We start from the raw sequence: 22,892 nt of genomic DNA, 5'->3' as shown, positions 1-22,892 counted from the left end.
CTGAATTTTAAACAGAGCTGGAATGAAGCAGATTTTTTGTTATTTTAACAAGAGAAGAACAGAGGGTTTGAAAAATATAAATTTCAGAAGCAAAGAAATCATAAATTACAGCTTCATTCTCTAGCTACAGCTTTCCTGAGGGTTTTGAGTACTTTGCAAATATTTAATTACTCTCACCTCAGTGCCCTTGTAAGCATTGCAGAGAATAAACAAAAGTAAACTGTGCCGAGAGAGCTGCAATCCAGCTGTAACTCTGATGCCATTACTAGCACCTCTAGAGCTAGTTTCTTCATTTTAAGAGTAGGAAAGTGAGTATAACATAAACTGATTAACTGAATAGAGAGCAGGCAGGTCCTGATTCATGTGATTCCTGAAGGCTCTGCTCCAACAGCCTTGTAACCTGCTATTCCTCACCTCAGTAATTCTATGATTCTATGTTTCTATCATTCTTTTTCACCATTTGCCTTCCTGCTGCAGGGCCATGGCTGTGTGCATCATTTCAGCATTCCCCTGGTGCCAGCCGAGGACCTTCCCTGCATGTACTGTAAATAGATATCCTGGTGGTCTTTATGTGCATTAATATTCTGTCTCTTGGTTACACAGACAGTAGATGTACTATGCAGATGAAATAACCCATAGTGATTTCAGTGGGGTGCTGCAGGCTCAGATTTAGACTGTTCTTTTCATTAATGTGGACTTCTAATGGCATATTTATAAAATGTCCGGGGTTTTTTTCCATTTCCACAGAGTGCTCCTCTGCTTTAGCATGTTGCAGAATAATGTACATGGTTAAGGCACTGATTTAGAGCAAGCAAAGTAAGAAAATCTTTGCATCCCTCTTTTTAAAAAATGTACATTGGATGAGCAAATCATAGATCACAGAAGCAACAATTTACTCTGTTCGGCAACCCTCCCAAGCAGCTACTTTTGAGAAGCTGACATTTAATGCAGTGATTTAAGTATGAAATCCGTAACTGTAAAATTAAGCGCCAGAACAAAAAAGTAATTACTTCCAAACTGCTCTTCATATGTTGTGCATACAACATTTCCCCTGCCACCTTTCCCCCCTTAATTATCCTCTGCGTTTCCTTTGCCTGACAAAATGCAAACCCTTCAGGTCGGGCCCTGTGTTATCTTTTATGTTTGTGAAGCACGTTGCACCCAGTGGGTGCTACCAGGAGCTAAACAAGATTGATGATGCTGGTGACTGTGGTTTGGAAGCTTTGCTGTGCAAAACCAGGGAGAGGGTGCTGAGGCAGAAAGCACTTAGTGCCTCCAGCAGAGGCCAGGGTGGTGAGACAGATAGTGCTGGCCACTGAAGTGGCACCAAAGACAGGCAGGGGGGCATTTAGCTCAGCTGAGCTCTAAACAGCAAAGAAAACCTAGCTAGGACAACTGAGGTTAATGTGAAAAGAGCTGTTAAATGTTAGCTTCAGCAGCCAGACGTCTTTGCTGAAATAGAAAACAAAAGTTATTTCATTAAAGCCTCTGAACACCAAGTACCCTGTGGAAGTTTAAATGCCAGGTGGTGTATTAAGTAAATAAAGCAGTCCTGCTGTAGGCATTGTTCCTCACAGCAGCCAGCCACAACCAGCACACAGAACAAGTGCCCATGTGAATCTCTGCCATGTGATGTGGGGCTGTGCCTGCCACTCGGGCTGATACAGGGTTGGGAAGTCAGAGGAGACTTTTCTTTCAGCAGTTATTGGTGTGTTGATAAGGGCCAACTGTTGCACGTGGCTTATTTGCATGGGTTGGCTCGAGCTCGTTAGTCATCTGGTTTGGATGAGAGAAAGAAACTCGGGGTTTGCACAGGTGTCATGTGTCTTTCCAGCACAGTTTGAATGAAGAGGAGTGATTGATTCTCATTTTATTGATTTTTCAGATTGGTACCACAGTGCTGCACAGTTAGTGTTTGTTAGGACCCAGCAGTTCCCCCAGGCCATGGCTGCAGAATGTCATACCCCTTTGCTGACAGTCCTGGCTCTGTGTACAGCAGCAGGAGCCATTTGGAAGGTGCCACTCTTAAACTCCTCTTGCTCTGCTGTCAGTAGCAGGATTTGAAAGTTTAGCCAGGTGATTCAGCAAGTGAAAATCTGGTATTTGTAGGTTTATTGACCCTGCAAACTGTGGGTGATGGACACACAGGAAGATAAAGCATTCTTTGCTCTCATATGCTTCTCAAAGAGATGCACGCCCAAGCCTCCTCCTCGTGGTTCTACAGGACATTCCCCCATCAGGCTGCCGCCCAAGCCTCCTCCTCGTGGTTCTACAGGAACTGTACCTGCTGAGGGTCAGTGTGAACACTTCAATCCTACCACTGGCACTTGTGCTGGTGAGGTACATGTTTCTGTGGCCTGTGTTTCTGACAATGTGCTGCCCGCAGCCAGATGGTGTCTAGTCAGTCTTGGTGCTGTGTCTCTCAGTGTAATTACCATGCTGAGCTACTTGCTCATTCCTGGCTCAGACACTTGCTCAGTGGCTACCTCAACTATTACCACAACCTCTTCATTTGTCACTTGCCAGGCTGTCAAACAGCTGTAGAATGTGCGTTGAGCTGTCTCAAAAAACAGCAACAAAAAAAAGGCATTCTTTACCATCAAGCTCCTGGCTGATCTCTGCTTGTTTGCTAGAAATTATTTGCCCGTGATATTCTCTGCTGTGTTTGCAAGGCAAAGGAGAAGGGGTGGCAGAAAATCAGGAATTAGAAGCCAGGTTAGAATCTCCCTGCCAATGAGAACTAGAAAAATCGCACTGGCAGGGATGCTCTGTGCCAGATTTCTGGTTTCTGCTTGCTGTGTTTGGATCCCATTTATTCATTGCTTTAAAAGCAACAATTCATAATTGTATACATCTCTGGATCCTATATACTTCTTTCTGCAGTTTGCCTATAAACCTAAAGAGCCCAAGGTCACAGCCCTTGACAGCCACCTCTCTCCTGACAGTCAAGCTCCCTGATCAACTCATATACTCTGATAGAAACTAGTCTGCTGATATAAGGAAATAAAGGAAAAATGCAGAACTAAAAGTGATTAAACTTATCTAGTTGTAGAGAATAACTATTAAGAACCAAGGGTGAAAACACAGCTCACTGTGGAGACCTTAAAACTCAAAAAGGTGCTGAGCTTGAGAGGAGAGGGTAGAAACCAGCTGCCATGGTGCTTGTGCATGGGACCAGGGGAGCTCTGCAGGGTGGGAGCCTGACAGTGCAGAGGTGATGGGTGCTCTGCTGGTGGCTGCTCTAGTTTGGGATCCAGAACCTCACAGTTCAGTGTGGAAAGGCAAAACAACACAAAGAAAACCTGCCAAGGCCTGCAAAGACCCTTTGGCAGAGACTGGTGGTGTAGCTTGCTTGTTGTTCCCAGATGGTGGGTATTTGAAAAGCTGCTCTAAGGAAATGAAATTCAGTTATCTTCTGTAAGCCATGCTGACTTTATGTTTCAAGTCTTTTCACATTTGTCAAGTACATCCAACAAATGTCAGATAACCAATGGATGATTCTGGGCAAAGTGGAAGGTCCTTTGTCTCATTAGCTGTGCAGGAGAAACCTGCAGTAAACCCTTTAAAGGATACAGTGTTGGGAAAATGTTTCTCCTGATCAGCCTTTCCTCATAAAGGGGCCTCAAGTTCTTCAGAAAGGAGAACAGTTCTCAAAACTTTACTAAGTAAAGTCATCAGCTTCTGATTTTCTGTTTAATGAGGAAAAGGTGTTACACTGCAGATGCCAGAGACACCAGTGTTGTTTAGGCACATAAGTAGACCACAAGTGGAGGAGAATTGGCTGAATCCTGGAAACTGATACAGTTTTGTCAAAGGTTTTAGAAAGTGAAACAGCTTCTAGAGCAAAAGTTGGTGCTTTTAGGCTCAGGTATTTTTGTGGCTGAGAACATTTAAGGAGTGGTTTCCTTTATTATGTTTGAACTAATACAAAGAAATTAGATTTTTACTGAAAAATACACATTTACCTGAGAAACTTTACAGACAGCATGTGACATTTTAATTACTTAAAGCCTGTATTTTACTCTCCCTTGGAGTAATATAAAATCTGGAACATGTTTTTGGAAACAAGTAAGCTTCCCGTTGAATGGTGTACCAGCTAGATGAAAAGCCATGGAATTGCTTCAACAAGATTGGAACAAAAGAGTTAACTAATGCAGGTAGGATGGTTGTTGCTCAGCCAGAACCAGGGAGCTTAGATGAAGGCCTGGAAGGCCTGGCCATTATACAAGTGATGTGCTGTTGATTGCAGATACTGGTTTTATGGTTTAATAGTTGAAGCTGTAGTTCCTGTAGGGTGGGCGGCATCCTAGATAGGTGTGTAAGTGAAAATACAGCAGGAAATTTCCTGGGCAGCATCTATAATATTTTTTTTGTTTCAATAACTGTTTAGATTACTTTCAGGCTTAATTTTTTATTATTTTTTTTTAACTAAGAGGTATTTTACAACATTCAGTGTCAAAATCAGCAGTGTTATTTGAATAGAAACAGCCAGAAGCCATTTACCTGCTCATGGTTTCATCGTTTTACTCCCATTAAATGGCATTAAACTTAATTTCACATAATTTGCATCAATTTGCTTATGTGTCATAATTAACATAGTATTGTGTCTGAAGAGTGAATCAGCTTAATGAACAGCTGGCTGGACTCAGATTCACTTGTACTGCTAACTACTTAAAATTCAGCAGCCACAGCCTGCTGCCTTCTCTGTTTCACTGCCAGCTGAAGAATGGAAATGAAAGAGCAGTGTTGTCCTGGGAAGAAATCAGACAAAAAGTGTCACATGGGGCCACTCAAATGGAAATGCCTTTTGAGTTTTTCCCCTGAGAAGTTTCAGTCTAAATGGTAAATTAATATAGATTTATATATAAACTTGGAAAAGGTATTTTAGCAACAGCTTTATTTGCTAATAATGGCATTATCTGCTTATTTGGGTACAGGATGAGAGAATACTGAAGTGTAATTCCCAGGAAGAGTTAAACTGCAAAAATGATTCATTTTTCATGGCCAGTCACCAGTTTTAGCAACTTCATCTTAAGCACACAAATACTAAAGTAAAGTTTGAGAACAGGCTGCTGGCAATGTCCTTTGAGCCCTCAACAAGGAAGCATGACTCTATTCCAAACCACCCAAAGCCAGCCCTTTGTACAGGAGCATTAGCACATCCCTGAAATCCCCAACAGTGTCATTTGTGGGCAGGTGACTCCAAAGGTTCATGGGAGCAGGGGCTGGTTTGTTGTTTTTTCTTTTTTCTGGAAAGAGGTTATTGGAAGTGTGGGCAGAACTAGATGTAGCAGAGCTGATAAATGATAGGGAGGCTTTGGCAGGAATCACTGGGCTGTTATCATCCTTCCTCCCAGAAACCACCAGATGCATCCTGCCAGGTCAGGCATGAAATGCAGGTGACAGAACTAATTGTGGGTGTCACCCGAGGAAGGTAGGAAATGTAGGAGGGCAGACACCCTTCTTCCCTTGGGAGTATATGAATGACAACACAGCACTTTATCCTTTCCTGTTATCCATCAGTAGAGGGCTGGTTTGGACCAGAATGCCCAAGTAGGTGAGTGGAGAATTTAATCCTGTGCAAAATAAGGGCTTTATTTAAAATACATAGTTACAAATACCTAGATAATCATTATTTTTGTGTGTTTGTGACCAACTAAACACTAGCTAGTGCTGTGTGCTGACTTGGGCCAAGCCTGGGGGCTCTGCTGGTCCAGCAGGACTTTCTCAGGGCTCTTGCCTCCAGCCCGTGATGTGTGAGTAGATCCCAGCTGAAGCTGCTCAATGCAGGCACAGAACTGAATGCCACATCAGCACAGCATGTGGCCAGGGACAACGTTGTCCCAGGGAGAAGGCAACTGGAGGTGGCCTTGTTTTGCTCAAAATTAGTGCTACTTAGTTGTGTTAGGATCTCACCTGCATATTCCCAGTAAAGTTATACTATCAGACAGAAGTTGTTTCTTTACATTAACGCATTTCTGCACAACGTTTTCATGTAGTCTTGTGAATGTTCCTATTGACATGCATATTCATTTATGCAAATGTTAGTGCTTATGATTCATCAATATGGAGACCGTGCACTTACCCTCCTTTTTAGCTCTTGTTTTGTCCCCAGAAAGGAAATGTCAGGGTGAATCAGAACAAAGCAAAACTCTTGGGCTGATTTAAAAGTGGACAAAACCTTGTGTTAGCCAGTGACACAAGAGCTGATCTGCTAGGTGATTTTCTCTCTCTTTCTGTCTTTTTTTTTTTTTTTTTTTTCTGGTCTAAAATTAGTTTTCTGTTGTGGACAAAGAAAAAGCTATTTAGTTCCTTAACACAAAAATACCATATTTCACTATTCATTTCATTGCCTGATGAAAGAAACAGCATCAGAGAGAATCACTTGCCATAGCAGTTCATCTTGTTACCAGAACCAGTAGAGTTTGCAGCCAATTTCAGAGATTGTTTCTTCTCCAAAATCCTATGTACATACTGCACTTTTTTTCCACTTCTTTATAGAAGACTCTAGAATTGTTGGCTAGTTTTCACTGCTCCATAGTTTTATGTGCTCCAAAACTAACAGCTTTCAGGCATGGCATACAGCTGGATCTTGTTTCTTCTTTTGTATATATATAAGTAGATATTTATATGTATATAACTAGTTACTTACACTAGTGCTGCCTGTTTAGATGGCAGTCCAGGAGGATTAAAGTGAAGGTAAAGTTCTGTTATTCCTGAACTGATTTTGGCCTGGGGATATATTACAGATTTTCATTCATTTATGTAGCAGGCTTTTATAAAACTGTCATAAAACTGTTTGTAAGGCCTAGGACGTTGAGCTGCACCACAGCAGCCAAAAGTCTTTTGTTTTAATAATCACAAAAATATGTAATATTTCCTGTGGGATTATTCCTTCAGTCTCAGTACCGTACAAATGTAAATATCATAGATACCACAACAATGCTATGAGGTAGGCTTTTAAATACTAAAGATTGAAAAGTTTAATTATAGAATTTAATCAAGTACCCTGCAAAATAATTATAATTTTCCCTCCACTTCTGTGTGGAAACTGAGTCACAGAAAAATTGAATCTCAATCGGATTAGGGTGTGCCTCATGGTGAGTGCTTTATGTTTTAAGTGCCTAATTGAAACAGACAGTTATAAGGCTCAGAGTGATCCCAATAAAGTTGCTGGAGCCACAGATACTCATTATCTGCAACAACTCTGGGTGTCCAAGGCTGGCATCCAAAAGCAGCTTCACCACCGGTGAATGTTCTTATAAAATGGAAGCCACACTGTCTGTCCTGGATGTGCTGTTACACATCTAGAATAGTTTTCACAGGATATAAAAGACATTACTGCTTTGGTCTCCTTTGATCCACATCTTCCTGTGTCCTATAGATGTCCTGTACTCTTGGTAGGCCAACCTTGTTAGGATGGTGAATTTGTGGTTTCCTTATGTCTGGTAATTGCTCTTTTGGCAGAGCTTGTTCATACTGAAAATGTTTTTCATAGACTTGCTGAATACATTAGTGCACAATGAACACATCCCAGCAGCAAGACTTTCAGATCTAATAGTCTTTTTCTCCCTTTTAGTGGTTTTACATTTGCATCAATTACAGCTGCCATCCACCTCAAACCCTCATCTGAGTGCTCAGGAAACATTTGCACATCCATAAAAACACAGGACAAGAGTGTCTTCCCCAGAACTCTTTATCTAAATTTGTCTGTAAGCAAAAACTGAACTGTCAAGTTAGGTGCCCTTTTGAACTTCAGGGTGTGGAACACTCTCCAGTCCTACTGAAATCAGGAGAAGTTGAAGACATTCAAAACACCAGGGTTATTCTTCTTGCCTCACCCCATGGCATGTCACTTTAGCCAGCACTGGTATCTGCCTACAACACCAAGTCTCCTCTGGATCTGTGGTGGTTGCTGCTGGACTGGCAGAGCTGCAGGTCTCTTTATGAACTGAAATGGAAGTTCTTGGAGGGAAGCTTCCAGTTCTGGGCTCCTCAGTTCAGGAGAGACAGGGAACTACTGTACAGAGTCCAGCAGAGGGCAACAAAGATGACTGGGGGACTGGATATCTCCCTTATGAGAAAAGGCTGAGAGAGCTGGGACACTTTAGCCTGGAGAAGAGAAGGCTGAAAGGAGACCTTATCAATGTATATTAAGTATCTAAGGGTGGGTGCAGGGAGGATGGAGCCAGACTCTGTTCAGTAGTTCCCTATGACAGGACGAGGGGCAATGGGCACAAGCTGGAACATGTAAAGTTCCATTTAAATATGAGGAAAAACTTCTTTGTGGTGAGGGTGACAGAGCCCTGGAACAAGCTGCCCAGGGAGGTTGTGGAGTCCCCTTCTCTGGAGATATTCAAGACCCACCTGGATGCAGCCTTCCTTGTGTGATATGCTGTAGGGGATCCTTCTTTAACAGGGGAGTTGGACTCAATGACCTCCACAGGTCCCTTCCAACTCTGACAATTCTGTAACTCAGAGTAATAATTTCTTCAAGAGGCCTCACCCCCACCCCGAGTAGTTTGGTTTCTAATTTTCTGAGCCTAGCATCTTAGTTATTACTGGTTTTTAGTCTTACTTTGCATCAATACCAAGTTTTCTTTGAAAGTGCTGTCTGTGCTGTAAAACATGACACTGAGAAGTAATGAGTATCAAGTGAGTACTAGTAATGCAGTTTACCCTGGGTTGAAAGGAAGGACCAGTGGAGTCTGGGTGTGCACCACTGCAGAGCTTTGGTGCAGAAATCTCAGGTGGAGCCTTTCAAGGTGGAGCCTTGAAAACTCCCACTGAGAAGATGAGCCAGACTTACCATGAAGATGCATTATTGTGCTCTCAAACACTTATTTGAATGACTTGAGATTGTATGCTTATTAAATGCTGTCTTATCTGCTCCCTGTTGATGGACTTGAGTTCCCTCTGGACTAACTGATCATCTGCACAAATCTTTGCAAGAAGTGAACTAAATTCAGAGATGATATTGGTGTCAGCAGCCCACTTAAAAATACATAGTTCTGTTCAACCTCACAGGTTTTATGCATTTAAGTCTGTCCTGAGTTATGCTGGCATGAGATCATGAATCATCCTGTGTTTGCTGACGTACTTGTGGGTACAACAAGAAACACAGATGGTGTAACTTGAATTTTCAGATTGGTTGTGGATATCTGCTGGTTCTTAAATGGATAATAAAATAGCTTAAATTATCTGTTTGATCACAATTCAGAACTGCCCTAAGAGTGTAACCAAAAATACAGCTGGGGTAGATACATGTGTTAAATATAAACAGGATGCTCACAAGAGAAATCATCTGCTCCTGATACTGATTTTCAACAAAATAAGTGAATAATGTTTCTTCTTAAAGGCTCCTGACAACAATTATAGTTTGTATAAAGGCATTGCCAAGAACCTTACAGAAAGCAGACTGAGGCTTAGGCCCTGTTTCTTTTTGCCTCTACTCTTATTTCAACTGCTGGACAAGATACTGTTAAAATAATAAAAAAAGAAGAAAAAGCAACTGTTAAAGCTCCTCAGTACTCCTGAGACTCACAGAAGTTTTAAAAGTATAACAATAAAACCATACCAGTGCTGAGGATTGTTTCAGAAGTCAGGAATCAGCAGGAGGTTAATGCAGCACAAACCTCCAGCACTCTGCACTTGCCACCCTGCTTCCCTGTACATGGATCAGAGAGCTTAGCTGGTTGAGTGATTGAGAGTCTTAACAGCAGGGCAGAGCAATTCCCTTCCTTAAACCAGGAGGTGAGATACATACTTTTAGTCTGGGAAATGTGATTTAAAAAAACAGGTTCATTTTAAAGCTGAGATTTTTGTCTGATTTTCTTCTGAGCTGATCTTTGGTTAATTATTCTTGTTTACAGCCTCTGGCCTCTCCTCTTCTCCATCTACCCCAACACAAGTGACCAAGCAGCCCACATTTCCTCTGGAATCCTACAAGCATGAGCCTGAGAGACTAGAAACACGGATTCACTGTTCCTCACCTCCAGACACAGGGCAGAGATTTTCTTTGCCTTCATCTCAAAGTGCAGCCAAGCCTCCCATCATGACACCAGCTCCCTGTGCTACCTCAAAACCAGTAAGTAAAGCATGTGTCCAGTTTTGCACTGGAAGAAGTACAGGGTTGTGTGTATCTGTTCTTGTATTACAACCAGTGGGTTAAAGCGTGTGTGTTTGTATTGTGGAACAAAACAAGAACCATGTCAGGGGGCTTATTCTTCAGACCTGTCTCAGCTTTCCCATTGTTCAGCTGGCCAGGCACTAGGCAGCAGTAGCTCCCCTTCTGATTTACCCGCATAGCAGCTAATTTTTGTACTGTTCTCCAAGTGAACTTTGCAGTGGCTACAGATCCAGGATACACTGCTGGGATGCTGCTTTAGAGAAGAATAATATTTTATTTAGGATTGTCTTTTATCTCCCTTAAGAAGAACCTATGATAGAGCTGGCAGCCAAGGACAGCATATAAAAAAGAAATTCACAGTAGGAGCTGCAGGGGTTGTGAGTTCCTGCTGCCTCTGGAGTCTGAGATGACTGGGCAGGTGGTGACTAATGGCGCTGCTGGCTATTACACCTCCTGCCCCAGCTCAGAGAGTAGAGGAAGAAGGGCAGCACTGCCAGTGTATTTATCCAGCCCCCCCACGTAGCAGAGGTGTCTTCATGAGAGTGGTTCCTTCTGCTCCTGGGAACGCATGTACTCAGCAGTTCCTGGAAATACATTAATTCCAGCCTCTGACATTGTCCACCACATCCACTCTGCACACTATTGTGCCTCCTCCCCTCTCCCCTGGCCAGCCTGAGCCTCGGAGGCATTGCTGCTCTTCTCTTTTTCTGCTTCTGTGCCTTTTTGCCACCTATTTCTTTTTTGTGTTAATTCCTTTGCATTAACTGTATCTATCCATCTGCTGCTCCCCTGCCTCATGGAACTAGGAGGCTATGATCTGTCACCAGAGATAACTACACTGCATCTGTTTCCCAGCTTTTCTTCTGTTGTGTTCTGGTTTGTTGTTTTTTTCCTTTTCCCCTCAGAGTATAAAATCTTTGACATTTTCTGTATCTAGAAATCTAGAATGTCTAAAGCACATAAAGGTTCATGAGGTCTGTTTCCCTGTTGAACCACTACAAGTTCTGTTTCGTTCCAGTTCTCAGGGATTTATTTAAAAGCAGGAAGTTTCCTCCCACTCACCCATGGAAAAGCTGTTCCAGTATCTGAACACACCAACACAGCAAACCCAGAACTCTGCCTTAGTGTCAGGTACCTCCCCAGCAGCAGCAGCAGCAGTTTATGCTGAAAGTGTCTGGGCACTCAATCCATGTCCACCTACTGCTTTTAAGTCATTCACACACACCCAGTAAAATACATACCCTATTTTGGGGAGACCTTCTTGAACTTTAGAAAGTCTCTGATTTTCAACCTAATTTTTTTTGTGGTCAGGCTATGACCATTTGCTCTTATAATTAAAAGCCATTTTCATTCATTGTTTGTTACATCCTGTTGTACCTGTAGCCAACCCTTGTTTTTCAAGATTAAGAAAGCCAAATTCTCCTTACAAAATACAGACTTTCTGTTCTGCTGCTATGCAAAAGTAAATAACTACAGTATTAAATAAAATAAATCCTGCACTTATAGCTAGGGAACTCCAGCAGTAACTTTTCTCCAGGCAACTCACTGCCTTTCCAAGTAAGTGATAGTCTTGGGATACATAAATCACAAAATTCAAAGGCTTGTAGGACAAAAAAAATAGTTTTTGTTGGTTTCAATCAGTCATATAATTTGCATATGAATGTGTTTATCTTTGTTATGCAGCTACAGAGAAGTCTTTTGTACCTGTTAGAACAGAAACTGGAGGAAAAAACAAAACCTTAGCACATTCCACTGACCAAAAGACTGAAATGTTTGTTTTGTTTTGAATTATTTGCTGATGCAGACAAGAAGAAGTTGAGTAGAATATGCCAGAATAAAGAAAAAGAATTCTCAGCAAGTATTTGTCAAGTGTTGTGGTTGTGTGTGTGTGCAGGAGAGAGTCTGGATGGAAACTCAGTACGTTGGACAGATAATGATCTGTTCAGAAAATGGAGGCAAACATAGGATGGGTAGTGCTTGATTATCTTTGGTTGGTACCCTCTGTACTCATTTCTGTCTGAGAACAGGGAGTGTGCAGGGCTGCCAGGGAATCATTAGGGTTTTTGTTTTACTTGGGAACAAATGTCAGCAGCTACAGCTCTGTGAGGAACAAATCCCTGGATGTTTCCTTTTCAACTGAGAGATTTGCCATGTTCTAGTAGGAGAAAGAGGGGAGAAAGGATAAATTTCTGCAGAAAGGTGTGAATCTGAAGCTGATGGGTGTTCACTCTGGATTGTTCTGTCTTTTGACCCCTGTCAGTATCTCCCTGGCACACCTTTACAAACAGGACAACAGTAGACCAACAGTCTTGATTTGAGTACTGTATTTCAAACATTTCATTTATTCTGAGCTGTGTGCTCATTAAAACATATTTTCTCAATGCACATGCCATAAACTGATCCTTAAAAGGCAAACTAAAGTTCTTGTTTACTTAGATCACCATTTCTTGGCGTAACAATTCCAATTATCTTAAAAACACACTATAAATTATATGATAAAGGGTTTCCTAGTGGCCACGTTGTTAGATGATCAGTATGATGACAGGGAAGCTTCTATGTTGACATCTGAAATGAGAAGATGACCCTTATCTACAAGGCTCTGTCAACTTAAATCTCATTTACTTATTACATTGTTTAACTAGTGATGATAATCTGTGCTATCCCAGAAGTGTTATAAATGATTCATGGCTGCTCCATGTATTGCAAAGAGGAACCCTTGGACCAAGACCTGCGATTATTATTTAAAAAAAACAAAGATGAGCAGGTAACTAGAGGAAGGTGCAGTATCAGGATTTGGAACTAATCCTAGCCCACTGTTACTATTAACTGCCTTTGAGGTGGTGGATACTTGCTTTTATATGTCTGAGACTGTGGAGCAGATGGTTAAATCTGTTCAGTAAGAAAGAAGGAATGGAGGAAAGAACTGAATCACAAAATGGTTTTGGTTGGAAGGGACTTTGAAGATCACAGAATCATAGACTGCCTTAGGTTGGAAGGGACCTCTAAAGGGCATCTAGTCCAACCCCTTACAATAAACAGGGACATCAACTAGAGCAGGTTGCTCAGAGCCCATCAAGCCTGACCTTGAATGTCTCCAGGGATGGGGCCTCCACCGCCTCTCTAGGCAACACATTCCAGTGATTAACCACCCTCATATTAAAGAACTTTTTCCTAAGGTCCAACCTAAATCTACCCTTTTCTAGCTTGAAACTATTATCCCTTGTTCACCTAGTTCTACCTCCACTGCTATGGGCAGGGACACCTAGTGGACCAGGTTGCTTCAAGCCCCATCCAACCTGGCCTTAAACATTTCCAGGGAGGGGGCATCCACATCTTCTCTGGGCAACCTGTACCAGTGACTCACCACCCTCACTCTAAATAATTTAATCCTAATGTCTAACCGAAATCTCCCCTCTTCCAGTTTTGATACATTTCTCCTTGTCCTCTCACTACACACCCTTGTAAAAAGCCTCCCCAGCTTTCCTGTAGCCCCTCCAGGTTATGGAAGGTGCTCTAAGGTCTCCTCAGAGCCTTCTCTTCCCCAGGTTCAACAGCCCCAACTTTCTCAGCCTGTCTCCAGAGCAGAGCTGCTCCAGCCCTCTTATCATCTTTATGATCCTCCTCTGGACTCACTCCAACAGCTCCGTGTCTTTTCTGTGTTGGAGGCTTCAGAACTGGACACAGCACTCCAGTTGGGGTCTCATGAGAGTGGAGCAGAGGAGGAGAATCCCCTCCCTTGGCCTCCCGGCCACAATTCTTTTAATGCTGCCTAGGACATGGTTGGATTTCTGGGCTGCAAGTGCACATTGCCAGCTCATGTTGAACTTCTCATCAACCAACACCTCCAAGTCCTCCTCAGGGCTGTTTGAATTCAACCCATTCTCCACCTAACCTGTAATTATGCTTGGGATTGCCCTGAACCAGGTGCAGAACCTTGCACCTGGGCTTGTTGAATTTCATGAGGTTGGCATTGGCTCACCACTCAAGCCTGTCAAGGTCCCTCTGGATGGCCTCCCTTCCCTCCAGCATGTTGATCACACCACACAGCTTGGTGTCATCAGCAAACGTGCTGAGGGTGCACTTGATCCCACTGTCCATGCCACCAACAGAGATGTAAAACATCACCAGTCCCAGTACTGACCCCTGAGAAACACCACTCATCACTGATCTCCATTTAGACACTGAGCAGCTGACTGCAATTTTTTGAGTGTGACCACACACCCAATTCCTTATCTACCAAGTGGTCCATCTGTGAAGTCCATGTCTCTTTGATTTCAAGGCAAGGATGTCGTGCAGGGCAGTGTCAAATGCTTTGCACAGGTCCAGGTAGATTATATCAGTTGCTCTTCCCTTATCCACCAATTCTGTAATACTATCCTAGATGGCCACCAAATTTGTCAGGCAGGATTTGCCAGCAGTTCAGCCATGTTGGCTGTCACCAATCACCTCCCTAACATTCCATGATTATCCATGTGCCATAGCATAGTTTCCAGGAGGATCTGCTCCATGATCTTGCCAGGCCCAGAGGTGAAGCTGACTGGCCTGTACTTTCCCAGGTTCTTCCTTCTTTCCCTTTTTTAAAAAATGGGGCGTTTCCCCCTTCCCAGTCAGTGGGAACTTCACCAGACTGCCACAACTTCTCAAATATTATGGTTCAAGAATAAAAAAGAATAACAATATTTATTGCCCAGCAGAGAGATGTAATCAAAACCTTTCATGTTTTAGTAGCACTTGGAACAGCATATGTTTTGATGTGATTTTTAAGCCTTAATTCTGAAAAGAGTAATAAAAAGTGAGACAGTTCCTGACAGAGGGAGATTCTCCTTCAGCAAGTATCATCTCAACAAACCTAAGCAATTAAGCTCATGCTAAGATTGTGATAATCACTATGGTCTGAGTTTATCCCACCTAACTTTAGAAACCTATCTGAGCTGCTTAAGTTGGGAGAAGAGTAGCTCAAGTTTTCTCTATATCTCAGAAAGAGGCATTTTCAGGGGATGAATCAGATCTTCAGTGGGCTGGACAGCCTTTTTTGTGGATTATAAGTGGAGTGACTCCGGGTGTTGCATTTCTCAGGTACTTCTGTTAGGTGCCAGATGTGATGAGGCTGTGACACACCAGTGCAGCAGCTCTTACAGGCTCTCCTCAGGGTGTTTAGCTGTTCCTAGTCATTGAGCTAGAAGGTTATAATGAGAAATTCAGCTGATAAGAGATCAAAGCTATGCCAAAAGATTACTGTGTACTGCATTAAAAGGAGAAGGAGCAATTTGATTTTTCGCAGTACAGTTCATGACTCTGTACTTTGGCCTTGTGTTGTTTGGACTGTGTAACCTTCAGGTAGTAAGTGGTAAATGATAACTCTTCTCTAATGTGACATTACTAACCATGGAAGGAATGTAGAGAGGCTGCAACTTCAATCCTGAACATGTTTGCCCTGTTTTTGCTTTGCCTGTCTTTTCAAGTGGAATGTAGCATGTTGAGCTTAATGTGGTCGTAGCCTTTTAATTTCCTTCTTTCTTCTTCCACTGATGCATAAGACACTGTGAAAACAGCAGTCTTCCCTGTCTCCTGCAAACACAAGCATTTTTGTGGTACATTATTTCTTGGTCTTTATGGGCTTCCCCTTTCCTGGCATGAGAGGAGTCCAGGCCAGAGAAAGAAGATGCCAGCTCCAAATTGAGGAGCTGCCTTTGAGTTCTCTTTTGGTGAAAAACAGGGTTGAGGCTTCCTCTGCTTGGAAGTGACAAAGGCAGAACATGCTTACAAATGGCCCTTTCCAGATGATTGTGTAGTGAACCACTGCTTGCCAAGCTACTTCTGAGCTCAGCAATTTCCCAGAACTTTCTTAAAAGAGGGGATCTCAGCCAGAAGGTAGTCTGAGACTTACTCTAAGCTTGTGTGAGCAAGTCTTGTTAAAACTGCAGATACAGCACACAGGAGGAACTGGAAGAGTCCGATCTGCATCCATTTTACACTGTCCTTGCTGCTGCAGCAGATGGTAGAGAAATGTACATCTGGGACTTAACCTTTCACTCGTAGATACGGAGAAGGAAACAAGATTGTTTCTGCAGCTACTTGCTTGTTAAACGGTAGCACTTCCCTGCAAGGCTATTCATGCTGTTTCTTAGCCAAAATGTAGTAAACTCACAACCAGGGCTGTTCACTTGTTCAGCCTGAAAGGCTCTTGCATCACACCCTGCTGCTGGCAACGAGCCTGGGAACCAGGGTATGTGCAGCAGGTCCTTCAGACTGGCTCTCTCCAAAAAGCCATGCCACCTCTGAGAGCTCCATAATCTGATTAAAGAGATTTAAATCTGATGAAGAGAACAGAAAAGCCTCCTTTGATTCTGATGTTGTCTTAGGAAAAAAAAAAAAAAAAAGCACAGGCTGGCAAAAAAAACCAAAAAGGAATGCAGTCTGCAATTGTACCAGAACTCCCTGTTTCAGCATTCATGTGGTTTAAGGCAAGAGTGCTAAGATGTGAGTGTGATTTGGGTTTGAGTTACACCACAGTAAACTGCTCACAGAAATTAGAGGCAGAAAGGCTGTAATTTACCAGTGAAGAAGGTTCCTGCAGAGTTGTGTGTCCAGGGTAGTTTGAAGAGCCTTAATACCAGCACTCCTTCTGGGAGATGGTTCTGTTCTCCCAACAGATCCCATGGGACATCCATCATTGGGACATCAACAATCCATCATTGTTTAAACATTTCTTCCTAGTGGAACTGTTACTGTCCATGTGGAAGTCTGTTGAATTTGAAAATGGTATCCATTTCTCCAGTAGTTGGCATGTAACTAACTAGTTGCAAACCTAGTAAAGGGATAGCTTTTTGATGAACTACATAACAATGACATACAATATTAATAGGAAAATATCTTGAGCCCACTTGATCTGATTTCTCTCTTCTTTGATAAAGCATCATGGTGGCTCCACTGAATTGAATATAGGCTCACAGGAGAATTATTTGAAATGCTTGGAAAGTTCATAGTGAGATTCAGGGGGGACATAAAAAAGAAATGAACCAGTAAGCTTAAGAGTGAGCATTAGAGAAATAGAAAGTTTTAGCTATAGCACACCACTTCTTTTCAATTACAACTCCCATTTTATCCTTATTCTGTTTTCCCACTTTACCCCAGCCCTATTAGTCTTATCTTTTGTATCACATTTGGTATTTTCCTCCCCTTTTAGTATTGTAAGTTTGCAACAATCATCTTATTAGCCATCTTCTATTGGTTAATTTGCCTTTTTTTTTTTTTTTAAGCTACTTATTTAGTTTAGAAGAGCAAATGTCGAGTCACAACCTCCTGAAACACTGGTTTCCTAATGTATTTCTATTCTGGTGGCAGTCTTCAGATTCATGGCAATCAATCTTAGGATGCAGTGAAATGGTATTGCATAAAGATGATTTTTTTCCTGCCCTAAGGAAATGTGTGTCTGTGTCAGCTTGTGGCTTTTTCTGCAGCCACAGAGATAATTTAATCAACTATCTGAGGATTCACTCAGTGGAAAAATCATTTTAATGGCATAAAGTCCTACAATTTCTGTTCCTCCTAGTCCTAGATCAAAAGGAGACAGGCTAGGTGGAAAGGATGAATAGCCAGATTGCTGAGTCCAGCCAACTCCCAGCTACTTTGACAGCTCTCATAAGGCTGTAAGCAGCTAAGGCAATTCAAACTACAGCACCTATCAGTCTTTTTTAAGATACACATTGGTACCAAAATTGTGACCCCAGCATCCAGAAGACAGAGTTAGTGGCTTAAAGCCAAGTGACTTTTATCATCTTATGCCCTGCACTAGACATGGTATAAAAAGGACTTAAGGATCTGGCCCCATGTGTCTATCTATATAAATACATATCTTTGGAGTATGTAACATGATGTAAGAGGGTGCTTCAGGATGGACCCATGGTTTTACCCATTGAACTGATTTCTCAGTTTCTTTCTGAATTTTAGACTTGTTAATTTAATAAGCATCCTGTTACTTTGCTGTAGGATTGGAACTTCTCATAAGAGCAGGCTCTGTTAGCAACTGAGGCTAGATACATACTCTCTGATTTAAGGTAAAGCTGCAGCTTCATACAGGATCACCAACAGTTTCTCACTAGCTACATCTGGGCAATTTTGGTACACAAAAATTATCTCTACATTGTTTATTCACAAGCAGTAGGCATTACAGACCAAAGTCTTCATCTCTCCTAGTCTGGGTTTGTTCATACTGTGGTTTTAGATACACTGCCTTTAATGGCCAACAGAGTTTTAAAGAATAAAAAAAAGCTGATTGATACCAGAAGGAGATGAACTACATACAGCAGTGATATTCCTTTCTCACTCCCTCACAACATTCCCCATTGGGCGAAATAAACTGTTAAGTTGGGAGAAATAAGGGGGACACTGCAAACAACACACCACTGTAAGGCATCTTTCCCCCAGCTTTTGTATTTTATAGTGTCACAACCTGCTTGTGCAGGAGAAGAGCAACACAGTTCTTCAAAAATACAGCTTGTGCCTGTGTTTTCTTCTTTTGAGATTACAATCAAGCAAGTTTGGCCGTTTGAAAGTCAGCTGCATGGGCTGCTGACTCAGAAGAGGACTAGATACCATCTTGGCAGCAGCTTGGAAAAATGTTTCCATTGTGCTAGTGAAATGAATGCAAAATATTTATTCTTTGAGCTTGTTCACAACAGCATTCTCAGCTGGAACTGAGGGTGGGGCCATGTGGAAGGCATTTGTAGGAAGACAATAATGATTGGTACAGTGCCCAAGGTACTCATAATCTTATTTTATGATTAACAAAGGACAAGGCTCCTAGCTCCTACCATATGGGGCTTATAAGCTGGAGTGTAAATTGGTGAAGTAATCAAGAGAGAATAAAAGAGAAAAGGTAATGGAGGCAGAAGGGCAGCAGAAGGGGATGGGGCAGAATTCCAGAGCAGGGTTACAGTAAATTGCCTGTGATAATACCTTAGACTTCAGAAATTTTTATTTTCATACTTTTCCACTTACAACTGCACCAGCCAGAGCATCTGCAGCATGTAGAAAGTCTTCTTCCTTGTACCTCAGAGCAAAAGGTTACTAATTGCTATTTTGTGGTATATGAGCACATATGATTCAAGCAGGAAAATAAACATGATTCTTGCCCTAAGGACTTTATTGTCCAAGAGCCTGATCTAGAAAAACAGGCCCGGCAAATTCTAAAACCATAAGAAAGTAGTGGCTTAAACAGGATTGTTCCTAAGCACTACTTCCAGAATAGGTTTTAAGTGTGGCCATAACACAGTGATGACAGAAGGCATTGAAGGAAGGTAACCTGAAGGTCACAGCTCTGAGTTTGGTTGAGGTTGCTATGTATTTACGTTGCTGAATCTCAGGTGCTGTTTTGGTTAATGTCAATGTGATGATGGCCTTGATCCAGGAAAGCACTTAAATATTTGTGTGGTTAATTTTAAGTATGTTGGTAGTCCTGTTGGAGTCAACAGTATCAGAGCAGTTAAAGCCATGTGCATGCTTTGTCACTTTGCTGGAGCAGGGTAATTGTACAATTTTTATTGTCTGTTAAAATACAAATGACTTGCACAAGTACTGAAGGTGAGAAAGGCAGCTGATGGACAGAGGATGGAGAAGGAGTTGAGGAAAACATTAAAGGCTCAGAAAAGACTAAGTGAAGGAAAGAGCTTGGGAATCATAAGAGAGCTCCTGGTGACAATGGAAAATAGCTGATCACTGAGTGGCAGGGAGGGCAGCAGCTGCAAGATTGCTATCTGCCTGCTGTTGTGTGTTTGGCCTTTTAAGCTTTGGGTGTTGGGATTGTATTTACTTGGAAACATTTGTGGTGTGTACTACTCCAGCATCCAGCTCCTTACATAAATGGGAACAGCTACTGATGAAGAAATGGCTTATGAAAGAAGATGAGATTCCCCGCCAGCCCGTTTCCCTTAAGCACACTGACTGCAGTGACCACACAGGAGGACATCCCAACAGACCTGCTGCACGCAGGGCCAGGGCACTGCCACAGCTGACTTCTTAGGGAGCCTGGGAGGAATAGTTTCCATGGAGAGTGCACAGCTTTCTTCCCTGGAATATGTATTCTGAAAGAGACAGCAGGATGCCACTGAGCACCACTTTGGTACAAAAGGTCACCATTTCTTCCATCATCCAAGATTTTACAGGTACAGAGGTTACACTTTGGAGAAAAAGATGCCTTCCTCCACCTTCCTTTTCCCTGTGGTTGAGGCATTTGGCTGTTGCTGTTCCAGAGACGACATCTTGGAATTCAAAGAGCATTTCAGTTGCAGAGTTTTTAAGGGAAATAAGAGTTTAGAAGGGAGAAATAAACAGTGCCAGTAGCTAGGGCATGCTTTAGAGATCAGAGAGAGCTGGCTGCAGCCATCTGCCATACCACTTGGGCACCTCTAAGTCACTTGGTCTCCCTCAGTTCCCCACTTATAAAAAATGGGATAACACTTCTGTAGGTCAGAGATGTTAGGATGATAAATATACAAAATATTCTAAAGAACTAAAATATTTCTTCTAGAACAGGAGTTGCAAGTGGCTGAAGATAAGTTAACCATAGATGGCATGTGTTATTTTTAAAGTTTGGAGCAACAGGCTGTTACACTGCAGACTCAAATAACATATAAGAAGTTAGAATGTTTTCAGAGCACATCAAGATTTACACAAAAGATCACTGTAAAGTAGGCTGTACTTCTGAGTCCTGTGTTTATTTTAGAGCTTCCTTTAAAACAGTTCAGACATTCTCAAGAACTGATAATTTTCACAGAATTACCTCAGGACATCATCCTGCAAGTTACACAAACAGTAGGAGATATACAAACATTCCCAAAAATTGATGTTGTGCCCTGTAATGTACACTTGCCCATTTTTACTTGTTTTTACCACAACTAGCCATGTAATTACTTTAAAACCATGAATCAGTGTAATGTCTACCTAAGCCCAGTAATGACCATAAATAAATACTTAATGTTTTTTCTAGAGGTTCACAGCCAGCATCCCCTTCCCAAGAGCTTAAAATATCATCAAAACAAACTAAAAATTATCATCAAAACAAACTAAAAATCTATATAACAACCCCTGAAATGTCAAAGCCAAATCAGCTCCCCTTCTTGCAGCAGTGTCCCCTGCTGTCCCTCACAAGGCCTTATTTGGGCATCTCCTGAGAACAACTCAGCTGAAACTCCAATGCTTAACCCAAATGGCCAAGGTTAGGCCTTGGGATTGCCTGGCCAGCAGCAGTTTTCCTTCTGCACTCCCATTACTCCTCCATGAGCACTTCCATCAGCTCCCTCTCTGGCAGACAGCCCAGGACACAGGTAGTCTCCCTGAGACAAAGGTCCAAAGCTCTGAGAACTTTTCATCTCAAAAGATGACACTCCTTGTCTCAAAAGATGATTAACTTTGATGGATGACCAATCTGGCAAGAAACAACCACTTTAATCTCAAACTACTGACTGCAATATTTAATTTAATATTCAACTTTTTCTTTTTTACATTTAAGTTAAACTGACACTGAATTTCCAGTCTGCTGCTTGAATGTGCTTCAGAAGCAAAGAGACATTTCCGTGGGGCTTATGCAAAATTTAATGTACAGTAAATAGAATTTAATCCTGACTGCCATCAGTGCCAATTATTCTATTCACTTCAGCAAGGCTAGATTATTTTGTGACTTAACTCCTACCTTACCTTGCAGTGACAATTTAAACAGCCCCCTTTCATACTACTGTTAACTGGGAGGTTCCACTCTGTGTTAATATAGAAATCTCCTCAAACAGGCTGTTGAATATTGAATGCAATGCTTTATTGCCATATTTTAAGAGCCTGTGATAAACTACAACAAAAAGCCCTTAGGGAAGCATGTGAAGAAATCATTTCAGCTCTTTGTGGACATTTAACTACAGACTGACTCTGCATCTAAGCTTATGTGCTTGTGAAGCCAGTGTTTGCCATATCCACACGATAAGCATCTGCTGCCCTTAAATACACTTTTGTATCCACATCTGCACATGCTCTGCAGTAACATGAGCACGGTGGCAGCCTTGCTAGAGGGGTACCCCTGGTCCTTAGCATGGAATACATTTGAATTCTTTTCAATTCTGGTTCCTGGAATACAGGGAAATGCCTTACCAGCATTTCCATGTCTCTCTATGGTACTGTTTGTAGTCATAAAACATTTATTTCAGACACTTGATATGCTTCTTGATTAGCACAGTCCTTGCTTCCCTCCTTCCAGGCAGTGGCAAACCACAGAGCCAGTAGAGAGGACAATCTGGTTTCACCTGTAGTGCAACAGAAATGATGGGAGAATATAGTTAAGAGGCTGCCAAAAGGGAAAGCATGCGGGACAGAAGATAACCATCCCATGTTGCTGTCATTGCATATTTCTTTTGTGCATAGAAATGAAAAAGAAGCAGTGCACAAAAAGTAGATCTGGAAGAGGGTTAGTTTCCTCAAGTCACTCAGATTGACCCGCTTTTTGTAAAAAATTATTTTATTTAGAGATTACTGGTCAACTGTAGGCTCTGTGTTGAGGGAAGTGTATATTGGTTTGTCTATGCTGAGATAACAGACTTCATAAGCTTTAGTGAGGCCACTGACAGCACTCATGCCTAGAGTTTGCCAGCTGTGGGGTGGGCTTGAACGCCAGCACACAGCCCCTGAGTGCTATGAGCTAGTCCTTATTAGGTGTTTAATGTGCATTGAAAAATACTTCATTATCTTTGCCTGTCTCTTTGAGATAGCTTTCAAACACTCT

At 42.0% G+C, this 22,892-nt stretch overlaps 1 protein-coding gene across 1 annotated transcript in view; it reads left to right on the top strand.

The window, feature by feature from the left end:
• The window catches only part of PRKAG2 (protein kinase, AMP-activated, gamma 2 non-catalytic subunit), a 114,202-nt gene that overhangs the window by 33,767 nt on the left and 57,543 nt on the right, over window positions 1-22,892 (top strand). Inside the window, 3 exon segments of the mRNA XM_010006001.1 lie at window positions 9,873-10,087; window positions 10,267-10,307; window positions 11,148-11,175. Of these exon segments, the coding sequence (XP_010004303.1) occupies window positions 9,873-10,087; window positions 10,267-10,307; window positions 11,148-11,175 (284 nt within the window).

This window comes from Chaetura pelagica, unplaced genomic scaffold (genome assembly GCF_000747805.2).
Source record: "Chaetura pelagica isolate M959 unplaced genomic scaffold, ChaPel_1.0 scaffold199, whole genome shotgun sequence".
Taxonomy (NCBI): domain Eukaryota; kingdom Metazoa; phylum Chordata; class Aves; order Apodiformes; family Apodidae; genus Chaetura; species Chaetura pelagica.
Note: the sequence above shows the minus strand (reverse complement) of the source record. Positions and strands in the feature narration are given on the sequence as shown.